At 43.7% G+C, this 12329-nt stretch overlaps 1 protein-coding gene across 1 annotated transcript in view; it reads right to left on the minus strand.

The window, feature by feature from the left end:
- Positions 1 to 5940, minus strand: part of FAM91A1 (family with sequence similarity 91 member A1) — a 37238-nt gene extending 31298 nt beyond the window's left edge. Inside the window, exons 1-4 of the mRNA XM_080381751.1 lie at positions 5731 to 5940; positions 3786 to 3870; positions 2630 to 2781; positions 1663 to 1720 (exon numbers count right to left, since the gene is read on the minus strand). Coding sequence (XP_080237877.1) covers positions 1663 to 1720; positions 2630 to 2781; positions 3786 to 3870; positions 5731 to 5802 — 367 coding nt within the window. The 5' untranslated portion in view covers positions 5803 to 5940. The remainder of the gene's footprint in view (positions 1 to 1662; positions 1721 to 2629; positions 2782 to 3785; positions 3871 to 5730) is intronic.
- Positions 5941 to 12329: the final 6389 nt, after the last annotated feature.

Raw genomic sequence — 12329 nt, forward strand, 5'->3', positions numbered from 1 at the left:
AAAACATTCCTCAAATAATCACACCTATTTCTATAATACTATTTTTAATCACTGTTTCTTCCAAAAGAAAAAAAAAGGATATTTATAGGAGCTAAATTCAGTTCAAACAGAATTTGACAGAGAACTGCGTGCATCTAAAACCAGAATCCATCCCCATTCATTTACTCTGTACAGGTTAAAAAAAATCCCATATCACTCAAGTCACAGGGTAGAAGGGAATAATCCAAGCCCTTTCTCTCCTACACTCGCATCAACAGGTAATAACTGCTTCAAATAAACAGGACTAAAGTTGTCCCAGATTTTGGTCAGAAGTTAGGAGGAATAAAAACTAAGCCCACACTACACACTGGATTAGAACTTCAAACTAAGAATTAGAGCAAAAAAGGCCACCTAAGCCTCTAAGGAAGATGATTAAGATGCAGTTGAGCTAAACTGAATCAAAATTTAATTCTATAATCTCTAGCCTTCAACCATTAAGGAACTGTGAACAGATACTGGAAAACCACTCATTAGTTTTAACCCATATTCTGTCTCAGTTTTAACTCCAGCTTTGTAGTTCCACACCAGTTTTTATCAAAAAATGTTAATAAAGATGTTTAACTTAATTATACCACAGTCACTGACTGGCAGCTGCTGCTAAAGTAACAGAACTGCTATGGAAAAATAACCAAACGGAAAGAGCCACTCAAACACAGAAGCCTTTCCTTTCTTCATACTCCTATCACTAGATTTCCAACAAGCTACATGGAGCTGAGGAAAAAAGGTTTTGCCTTATATGTTTCCCCAGTGTGAACATTACATAGAGGCAAATTAGCACCATTAACAAGATCCCTTTTAAAAACAAAAACAAAATATAGAGGCAAATTAGCACAGTTAACTGACAATATCTTTTTAAAAACAAAACCAAAACAACTTTTCAGAAGCTGCAGGCTACTCCTCACCTGACTATACACTATCCTTATATAAATTCATACCCAAGGTGAGGAATGAAGTCTTAGCTATAACTTCTCAGTGGCAGGTGCGATTAACACCTTCCCTACACCAGCAGCTTACATTTTGTTCCGTAAGACTTACCAGTAGGCTATTGCTCTTACTCTGTTCCCCTCCACCAGGTTCAATGTTTCTGCTTTCCTAATCTCCCCATCCTATACTCACAACAGTCTAACAGAAAACACTATAAAACATCTGGCACATCCAGGAACATCATAAAATAGGAGATTCTCTTTTCTGGTACACCATCCCTTAGTCCACACTGATTCTAATTCACAGGAGCATCAACAGCCTTTCAGTAACTTGCTAAAGCTTTCTGCCCGACACATGCCAAAAAACGCACTAGGAGAGGACCAGCAACTCAGCTTGCTGATGCCCAACAGCCAGTAAGACTTTTCACCCAGAAGCACAAGCAAACAGGAATGCGATATAAGGACGGACAGAAGCTGTACAAGGTCTTGCACCAGGCCTATCTGTACTCAAACTAGCCCAATTCCAGCGCTGACCACGTGGTCAGAACCCTGTATGGAGAGCACATGCTCCTTAATATCACTATTTAAACGCTTCTACACCTACATTCACATGCTTATGCTCAAACAAACAGATGCCCACAAATCTGTTTTCAGAAGCTCCTTATTTCACTGAAAGCAGTAACAACTAGGTAATACTTACAGTCAGCAGCAGTGAAGTTGGGTAACGAATCATAGCTTTTTTCACTGTTCATTATATCCTTAAAAAGACAACAAAACTTACTTGCAACAAGAATGTCATCATTTCAGTGAAGCAGGTAGGTCCAAAATTCTGCCTGCCTTTTCTTATTTTTAAGAGAAAAATGAACTTAAAGCAAATTTATTACAGTCAGTCACCTTATCAAATTTGCCAATTGCTTGATTAATCATTATACAGTATGTTAAATACATTAAACAGAAGTCCTTTTTTTAGGTAAGCTTTACAAAGAAAAAATGCAGATTGAAAGAATAACAACCAAAATCTTGTATCTGTCTTCACACAAAAAACCAGCACACAGAATTGCTAACAGTAGTAACAGAATAAGCTAACAATCTGTTTTGTCTGCCATCACTATACACAAAATAAGTTTTAAAAAAGCACTTCTGATATCCAATGAAAATAAAAGAAGGTTGCCAGAGGGCTAACCTAAAACAGAACCATCTTTGTTCTCATAAAAAAGCATCTGCTTCAAGCTTTTACAAAAGCTTCTAATACCGTTAAGTGTCCTTTTTGAAAAAGAACAAAAAAAGAAAATAACCATTTAAATGTACTGGTTTTTAAAAATGGTGAATGTCTTCATTCTATTAATCGAACAGAATAAGGTATTTCTTTTACAGTTCGAAGTGAAGAGTCATAAATCTCAAACATCAAAAGAGAAAGACTGGCCTCAGAGCGCGTCCCACCCCAGCTCCACATGATGAAGCCCAGCTCTTGAGAGGCAAACAGGGGCAGAAGGGAAGAAACTGCAGGTACAAGTAGTTCTCTAGACCCTTTCCTTACCGTTTCCTTACCTGTTAGTAGACCCCCCCTCAAAACCAAACAAACTACGTGACACTGCCTCGTATGCATTAGAGGGCCATTACCATGATCTCTAGGACAGAAAACATTCTCACCATGGCTTTGTACTCACCTCCATTATGCCTGTGTAATAGGAAAATGGTGTTACCCTCAAGCCTTTTACCATGATGTCAGACAAATGATAAGGGTACAACATGAGATGATCTCGGCTGTATTTTAACAAATCTTCATAATATTTACGTTCATCTTTCTTGACATGCTTAACTACAAGTGGAGAAAAAAAAAGTTACACTATTCTATGGTGTTCAATTTTAAAGAAACGTTACAACAAAAGTATAAGAGTAGTATAATGGCAATTGACAGAAAATGAAGAACAAAATAAAGGAGTGGTGCAGGGCATTCAGCATCCAAGGATTTCTATGTATGATAGAAGTACTCTTACAGCCTTTAAGGATGACATTAGAACAGAGCAGATTTAACTTATAGGTTAACAGGGAGGGATCCATTGGCACAGAACTAACACAGGCTGTAGAAAATCATCTTTTAATTATCACAGAACAGTTTGGGCTGGAAGGGACCTTAAAGATCATCTAGTTCCAACCCCCCTGCCATGGGCAGGGACACCTTCCACTAGGCAAGGTTGCTCAGAGCCCCATCCAGCCTGGCCTTGTACGCTTCCAGGGATGGGGCATCCACAGCTTCTCTGGGCAACTTTGTCCAGTGTCTCCCCACCCTCACAGTAAAGAATTTCTTCCTAATATCCCATCTAAATCTACCCATTTTCAGCTTAAAGCCAGTAGCCCTTATCCTATTGCTACACACCATAAAAATCAGTGAAGCTATAATCTACTTTGGGAAGACAAATGAAGGCAGTCAATGCAAACTAAACTGAAAGTCTGCGAACAAGTCAGAGCCAATAGCCCGTGTGAGTCGGGGCCACTGTTTGCATCTCATCTAGTGACAGGCTTTATTTTATTAGTCAAATCCTCTCTTAACATCTCTTAATTTCTTGGAAAAGGGCAAGATAAGTACAACAGAAATTCAGTTCCACCTGCCAACTCAGTAACCTTAAAGAGTGCTTCACTAGAAAAGCTGCCAAATAGACTCAAAAGTCAAGACTTTTCTTGATGTTTTATCATTTAAAAGTATTTCTTTTCAGGGTAGGAGGGACCTTTGAACAGGGCTAATCCTTGCAGTTTTGCAGTAAGACAAGCTTCCATGCAGAAGAGTTGGGTAACAATAAGAAGTTACTTAGCTTCTTTACTCACCTAAGTTATTCCGGTACCGTAACTGATTGCGGATGCTGTAGAGTACGACCTGCCTTTCATATTCCCTCTGAGAGTTTCCAAGACCCTTGAAAACATAAAGGCCTTTTAGCTGACAAACACAAAACCCCTTTGAGTTAAACCACTGCAGTGTCTTATGAAGAAACATATGCAGGCAGTTGTCATTACTCAGGGAGTCCCCCAGTTCAACAGGGATACTGTAGTTAGTCTCTGTATGAGGTCAAAAGTACCTTTAGTTAAATAGCTCACTGCACAGGATGCAGATTTAAGCAATAATCTTTAGCCTTTTTTTTCATAGTACCATTTGGATAAAAAAGCAGCGTCTAATTCTCATCCATCTCAACCATCTTCTAGAAGACATGAAACATCAGGCATTTTACCAAGCATTCAGCCACTTGCAGCCTTGAAAAATTACCCAGAATTAGCCTAACACAAACCAAGCATGGTGAATGACATTTAAACTTCCACTTCTCCAGCTAAGCTTATTAATGCAAAAAATAAATACTGAAACAGCTCAAGTTGTAGCTTCACACAAGCAAGGCAATCAAGTGATCTTAGGTCACAAGATTAAAGTGTGAGCACAGCACATCACTTAAAGCATCAACCAGAGTTCTTGTTCTGTCTTCTTTCATGATAGTCAAATGCCTTATTTCAAAAACTGTCCCCGCAAAATTCTTCATATTACTCTTCTACTCTGCATCTGCAACAAGTGATCTTCTTGGGGTTTTTTCACCCTGTCCTGGTTCCTTCACTGATGCTTATATTAACAAAGATACTCAGATAAAACTGTACTTTACTGCATATATGGGATAAACAAGTAGGTTGCACACATACTGCAGAATCAGGTATTAGAGAAGAAACATCTGATATCACAGACCCATATTTGATTAAGTATCCAAAGAGAGATCCAGGTATTTGCTCAAAGCACAAAAATATTAAGGACTATTCTAACACTAATGTAAACAAAACAGCATTCCAGAAGTTACACTTAAGTAAATAACACATTAAATACTAATAGGTTTTCTATCCTGAATCACACAGCCAACAGTATAGCACTTCAGCTGCATAGGTAAAAAAAAAAATTATCATTCATGTCCCTCTTATAGCTCCTGAAATCCCAAATTCAACGAATTCAGTTACTCAGGGCCTGCAGCCACTGCCCTCTCCATCCTTCCTTTGAGCAAGAGCAGGAATTGTTTTAACAGCATCTGCCTTCAAGCAGAGTAAGACTTTGGAGACGAGAACCTCCTCTCCATCTGACACGATACCTCGCCTCTGCTATTAGAGGCCCATTAAATCCAGCAAATCAAAATTTCATGAGGTTTTCTTTTCCACGAGCCACTCGTGCAACAGTTCCCTGGCTACGGGATCCGATGGCACCTGCGTCCCGGCTCAGCTCACGGTATCCAGGGCTTGCATGAGGGACACCCGGCTCAGCCGGTCTTGTGTCTGCACAAGCTGCGAGAGGACCCCCCCATCCCCCACTGCCCAGAGACCCCAAACCACCCCTACGCCTCCCTCTCCTCACAGAGGGCCCCCCCAAACGCACAGGTATATCCTGCTCCTCACATACAGACCCGACACCACTCGTTTATCCCCCTCTCCCCACAGAGACGCCGCGCACACATCCCCCCTCGCCCCAGGGGGGCCGCGCACCCCCACGCCCCCCTTCACACGCAGCCCCACACCCTCCTCACACCCTGCTCCCCGCAGGAATCCCCACACCCGCCGCCGTACCCCCCCTCCCCACAGCCACACGCCTCCCTCCCCCCCGCAGGAACCTCACGGCCCCCGCGGACAGGGCCGCCTGCCTTCCCCATGAGCCGGCCAGGGCCGGGTCCCCCCATCTCCCCGCACCCCGCCCCGCACCCTCCCGCTTCCCCGGGCCGGGAGCTCGGCAGCCCGGACTCCGCCGGCCGGCCGGCACCTGCTTGACGCTGGCCGGCAGCCGGCCCCAGGGGTAGTTGTGGCGGATGTGGAACTCCACGTCGATATTCATGGCGAGCAGGCCCGGCCGCGCCGCAGGGCCCCGCCACCGGGAGGCGCTGCAGCCCAGGGGCCGCCCTGCCCTCAGACCCCCGCCGCCGCCACAGCCGCCTCCCGCCCGCCGCCGCTTCCGCGTTACGCCCCCGGAAGCGCCTGCAGACGTCACTTCCGGCGGAGAGGGGCGTGGCGGTCACCCCGGGAGACGGCCGGGGGAAGCGCCGCGAGTGCGGCTGCGCATGCGCGGAGGGGAGGCGGCGGGCGGACCGGGAGGCTGCGGCCCCGGGGGCTTGGCCCTTCTTAGCTTCGTCGGACGGCGGGGGAGCGCGGCTGCATTATTATTTTAAAAAGCAGCTGCAAGCGGAGCGGGTTGTGCTCCGCAGTCGGGGTGCTGGAGCCCGGCAGCAGCAGGGGGACGCGGCCGGGCTGTCGCGGCCTGGTGCGCCTTGTGTTGCCGCAGCGGCCCTAAGGCCCAGGTGCCAGTGCCTTGGGGAGGTAAACCCTCCCCTGGGCTGCTTCCTCCAGACACCCGCACCGCCGGCCGTGGGCTGACACAGGTTGGGAACAGCGCCCAGGTTAAAATACCTCTGTTACCTGCTGGGTTAGTTTTAACGTTCATTTCCCTAATGCAGTTGATGATACACCTGGACGAATGCTATTGCCTGCTCAAAGCAAGGGCAGGTACAGCAAATAAGCATTTCAGTACAAGGAATGCGCAAGATGTTAGTTTAGGAGTGGCCCCGGGCTACGGCAACTGGGTTGTGCCCCCAGTACACGGTCTGCACAGTGTGGGGGCTGAAAGCTTGCAGTCCTGACACTGCCAGCAGCCCAAGCTTGCAGTCCTGATACCACCAGCCACCCATCCTGTTCGCACAGGGTCTCGACCTGCGTCAAATAAATAGCAGCGGGTGCCCTTCCTTATCTTACAATCTAGGTTCTTGTGAGTCATTTAAAGTCTTACCTGTGTTGAAATCAGCAGCTTTCCATGCAGAAGCATTTTAAGTGTCAGGGAATTGGAGACAGGGGGAGAGTTCTATATTTTTAACACTACAAAACATTTTAGTGAATGATTTAGTGTGTAAGAATAAACAAAGCAAGTGAGGCCCTGATCACACGTGTGATTTATTTTTAAGGCTGTTTCCATGCGTGCTTGGTAATAACCTTGGGGCTGAAAGGGGACCAAAAGCAATAGAATCTCAGTGCTCTGTTATCTTCGACTAATTCCTCAGGGAACTGCAGACCCAGTTCTCCTTTTTTAGCGTCACTGGTATCTTTAGGATCCTACTTTTGCATTAACTGCAGAGACACAAAGCCTCAGCAGTGGATATGCCCCATGGTGCTGACACACAGAGAGATCCCTGCAGCTGAGGACATGGTGAACAGCTCACATGATCTCCAGAGTTTCAGATAAGACCTCCCTGCTCATGTCACTGGCAGGCTTCAGTCCAGGAACAGTCACAGCCTGTGAATCTGGCTTCATCTCTCAGTTCTTTTAACCCCAGCTCTCAGGTTTCTTATGAGCCCTTTTCTGTCACACCCTACAATGGTTTATAAGTAAACTATGAAAAGATATTAATAAAAAAACCTTTTTTGCCTTGCCCATTGCTATATAACCAGATGGTACGGGTAGTTGGCTGGCACTGTTTGTTTGCTTTTGATATGAGCAATTGGACATACCTCTCAACAGGGCAGGACAATTTTTTTCTTCAATGGTTCTGAGGTAAATTATCTTGTTAGTGGCACCAGCACCTGAATAATACTTTTAGTAAGACACAGATATGAGACTCCACAAGCTAAAAATTCAAGTGCTTAGAATAACAGTAATGTATGCATTATTCCTCTTCCATTAAAGCTATCAGCTGTCTCAGACTATTCAGTGATAGCACTGGCAAAAGGGAAGAAAAACAAGACCATTAGAAAGCAACTATTGATGTAGGGTAGATCTTCAGAGAGGCAGAATAATTGAGCAGAGCTCTGATTAGAAGCCAATAGCAGAAGTACTTGATTTTCAACAGGATTTTGTTCTTGTTGAACAAAAAACAGGACAAGTGATTCAAATTCACTTTCTAAATTAAGGTCATAGATGAAACACTCTGAACTCCTGCACCTTCACCTGAGGTTATTGAACTCTGAAGTTATAATCACATTGATTTAAATCATGTATATAAAATACAGTGAGCAGTGAGGATCAGGCTACTGATCCTTTTTTCCAAAGCCTAGGATATCATTAAAACCACTTCCCTTCCCAGCTCTGTTCATCAGGATTGATATTTATGTGTAGGATGTTGCACAGTTTACAGTTGCAGCAATGAACAGATCTGTCCTGGAACAGAGGCACTATGTGTAGGCTTGTCCAGTCCTTTACAACTTTTCCTGACCTCTCTTAGCACTCACAGGTAATCAACTGGTTCAGAGATTGCTACACCTAGTTTGATGCTCAGTAGACCTGTGCTGCTGACTATATATAATGAATATTCATTAATTTAATTTTTTTTTTCTATTCTGGTTGGTACACATGACTACTTACTTAAATGCATTAATTTCTGGCAGGAATAATATTTCTTTGTGAGGACAAGCAAAACAAGGACTGAAAACTTTAGCCTGGTGTGCATCATCCATTAGCTGTTCTTCTTCCACATTCTCTAATAAATCTCCATTTACCTTTGCTTATCCCTTACTTCTGAGATATTTTTGGACCATCTTCTTTTTGCCTTTGCTGTCTCTTGCTGTTCGTAACTCATTCTGTCCACTTGCTTTTCTAAATTGATTCCTGTGTTGTTCTCTCTATCTACTGGCAGCTTCAGTTATTGTTAATTGACTTGAGGAGTTTTGCTTTCTCAAAGAGCATTCGTGGCAGACTTACTGCTACACATTTTTCTTACTGTGTTACCTATCTTTCCTCCCTACAGAGAACATTTGCTTCTTGAGTTTCAATATATTTGCTTCCAGTTATTCTCAGCAGCCTTCATTCTTGAGATCACCTTCTCAAAAGACATTACCTTTTGGTTCACTGACTTTTCAAAAGTCTGCTTTTTTTTTTTTTTTTATTCCAAGTCTTTTGTGCTTTTTCCTTGCAACAATTTAACTCCATGTGTCAGTACTGCTTTCAGACAAATTACCTTCCCTTTCTGGATTTTCAACCAGCTCCTCCTTGTCCAAGATCAGAAGTAACAGCTTGGCTTCCTCTAGTGAATTCCTCTGTTTCCTGTAACAGAAGTTGATTCCAGTGTGCTCAGCTGGCTTGATGGACTGGTGGGGGCCTGCCAGTTTGCCTTTCCCACCAACAGGTAGCTGAGACATACCTACCGGTATGTGTAGTACTCTGAAAGTATAACGTATAGTACTCTGAAGGTATAATATACAGTACTCTGAAAGAGTGACCTGAGCTGAACCAGTGCAGCTCTCCTCTGAACTAAGCACTTGCACTGAGAAATTGCAGTGAGATCTCTTAGTCACATTCCTTCTTTGAGTCCTGGCTGGCCTGAGCAGCTGCATGCCACCTTCACCGACAAGTGAAGAATATCTGCTCTCCAAGGTGACTCTTTTCTCTTCCTTGGGAGTGATTTGTGCAGCACTCCTGAGCTGCTTATTCAAATTGACAACTGTTGATCAGATCTCAAGACCAAATAGTTCCCAGGGAATTATTTCCTCTGAAATAATGCTTTTTGCATATCCGGGAATGGGCCACTGACTTCCTTCAAGGACACCGACTTCCAACAGGAGAAAAATCAATTGTAAATGCCTGGTTTTAGCCAAGTTTGTTGATGGGCTGAATTGTTTTCGGACTTCCACTTCAGTTTTCAACCCCTTCATTTCTTCTCCAAAGTGAACATTTGAAAGATTTGAAAGCTTCAGTCCTTCCTGTAACTCACCCCTGATAGTGAATGTTTTGGTATACCTGTCTGAAAATCTGATAAGACTGATAGTGCCTGATCAGTCTCTGGTCAACCCACCACCCGTTTTGTCTGGTCTGTATCAATCTCCAAATACGGTTCAGGATTCTTGTGGTTGTCTTTACTTTCTGCAAATTCTCAGTCTCACACAGGTTTTCCAGAGATCAACAGAGCTGAACAGGAGTGGCAGGCAGTGATACCACTGTAAGAGCCCTTTCATGGCTCATACCAATGCTGCAGTCAAAGTTGGTGAAGGCTGTTGACTCTGATGTGATCCACAAGCCGTGTTTCTCTGTCACACAAATCCAGGTGTTTGTCTCTCCAGGGAAAGTTCTGCCTCTTGCAGACAGAGAAGGCACCATCTCACTGCCCAACCCTGTGGGTGCACTGCTGCCACCCACAAATACCCTCTGCAAAAAGCACAAAACTCAGCTTCACTTAGTTCTTACCTGTTACTATCTCGGTCCTTTATTATTTTATTTACTTCACTAGACTCAAGATTTTCATTGCCTCTACCATTTAGCCTTGGTGAAGGCCCATCGACTGCAACCAGTTCTGTGGTTGCCTTTAGAACAAAGACTCGCTTGGTGGTCACCAGCAATAATCTCCAGAGTAGCAGTGTGTAGAAGAATGGCTGCAGAAGCGTGGCCACAGAACCCCTGAGGGTCTGCACAGTCCAGGCCTGGAATTAGAAGTGTACTGGAATTAGAATTGTGCTGAAGTTATTGTGCTGAAGTTAAAAAGAAAGTAACTTTGATCTATTCTTGAATCCTGGTGCAAAACCAAGAACAGGAGGTAGATAGAAGAAGTAACAAACCGCAAGGCCAAGACATAGCTGACGCAAATAGCTGCATGAATAGAATGCTTGTTCCAATCATGATTAAGCTTTGAAAGCATGATAGTGTATTTAGGCTATATAAGAAATGTTGGAAGCTAATAAAATTGAGCAAGATGCATAACTCATATTGAGTAGTTTCTTGACTCCGGCGGATTCTTCTCCCTATAGCAGTGTTATCCATCAACAGTTATGCTCTGCAGTGTGTGATGTTTCTTACCTGGGATATTATTTCATTTCTTTTTCACCTTTTTGAATTGTTCCCGCTCCACCTTTCAGAGGAGGATGTTTATAGGCACCCTTCTGGTAAGCCCCTAGTGCCACCTTGTCCTCTGCATCCAGCCTACTTGGTCTTGCCATGGCATAATACCTGTCCCTCAGGTTTCCATGCTGCTGGCAAAAGAAGGAAGAAATAGGTAGAGGCGGACTCCATTCACTAGATACCAAGAGATGCCCCTATCTCATTGCCTGGGGGTATGTCACCCACAGGAGTATGGTCCTCAGATCTTCTGCAGGGAGTCAGTCCTGTTATTTACAAAGCTGAAAGGTACCATACAGTCCTTAATTTTTGTAAATTATACAAACTTTTAAACTCCTGGTACATAAGCTAAGTCCACCAAATTGATCAGTGGGAGTAGCACATAGTTTTCCCACCGACACCCTATTTGCACATTCAGATAGATCATTTGCATGCACAGCACGATATGCTGTAACTCGGTCTGCTGTTTGTTTTAAATCCTTAATGAGCTGGGCTGCTGTACTTCATTCACAACCAGTAAAAGCAGTAGGATTACCAGTCTGTATTTGAGTATATGAGTGCCCTCAGATCTTACAGATTCCAGAGAAACCCTGCAGTTGCTTTCCCTCTGACTTTAGTGTTCCCTTTAATGTTAGTTGGGTCGGCTTTATTCCCAAAAATATTATGAAAGAAGTGCGTAGTTCCCAGTTCAGTAAAGACTTTGAAGATGCCTTTGAGACAGTGTGTTACTACAAAACATTGAATTCTGTATAAAATTCTTCACATTCACATTTGACTTTTACGTTGCATATGTTCAAACACCATAATCAAAGCTGATAATTTGTTTTCACGTGTGTTTGAATGGTAGCAAGGTCTTTGCAGGAAAGTACTGTCTATCAAATCATTTAAAACCTAGAAATATTACCACACTTCCAGTAACACTGTGATTTTTTGTATTTTTTTTTTTGCTGACTGTTTAGATAATCACATAGAATTTTAACTTTTTTTTTCCTCCTGAACTGCTATAAATTCAAGTGTACTTGTTTTCTTCTCTTTCTTTCCTCTGGTTGCCTTACCTGAGGTCTAAAGCAGAACCTTGCCTGGCTGCCAGATGCCCACCAAGCTACTCTCTCACACCCCCGCCTCAAAAGGGAGAAAATAAGATGAAAAACCTCGTGAGCTGAGGTAGAGACATGGAGATTGTTCATCACTTACTGTCATGGGCAAAACAGGTTTGAATTAAGGGAATTAATTGATTTTATTGGCAATTAAAAGTAGAGCAGGATAGTGAGAAACAAAGACAAAACTAAAACCACCTTCCTCTCCCCACTCCTTTCCAGGCCCAACTTCGCTTCTTCACTCCCAGCTTTTCTACCTCCTTCCCCCAAGTGGTACAGGGCTACAGGGAATGGTGGTTTTAGTCACTCCATAATACTTTCTCTGCTGCTCCTTCCTCCCATACTCTTCCCCTGCTCCAGCATGGGATCCTCCACAGGATCACAAGTCCTGCCAGAAAACTTGCCTCTGCGTGGGCTCCTCTCCACCAGCCATCATTCCTGCCAGGAACCTGCTCCAGC

The sequence above is a fragment of the Falco punctatus genome, assembly GCF_963210335.1.
Source record: "Falco punctatus genome assembly, chromosome: 3".
In the NCBI taxonomy this organism is placed as follows: domain Eukaryota; kingdom Metazoa; phylum Chordata; class Aves; order Falconiformes; family Falconidae; genus Falco; species Falco punctatus.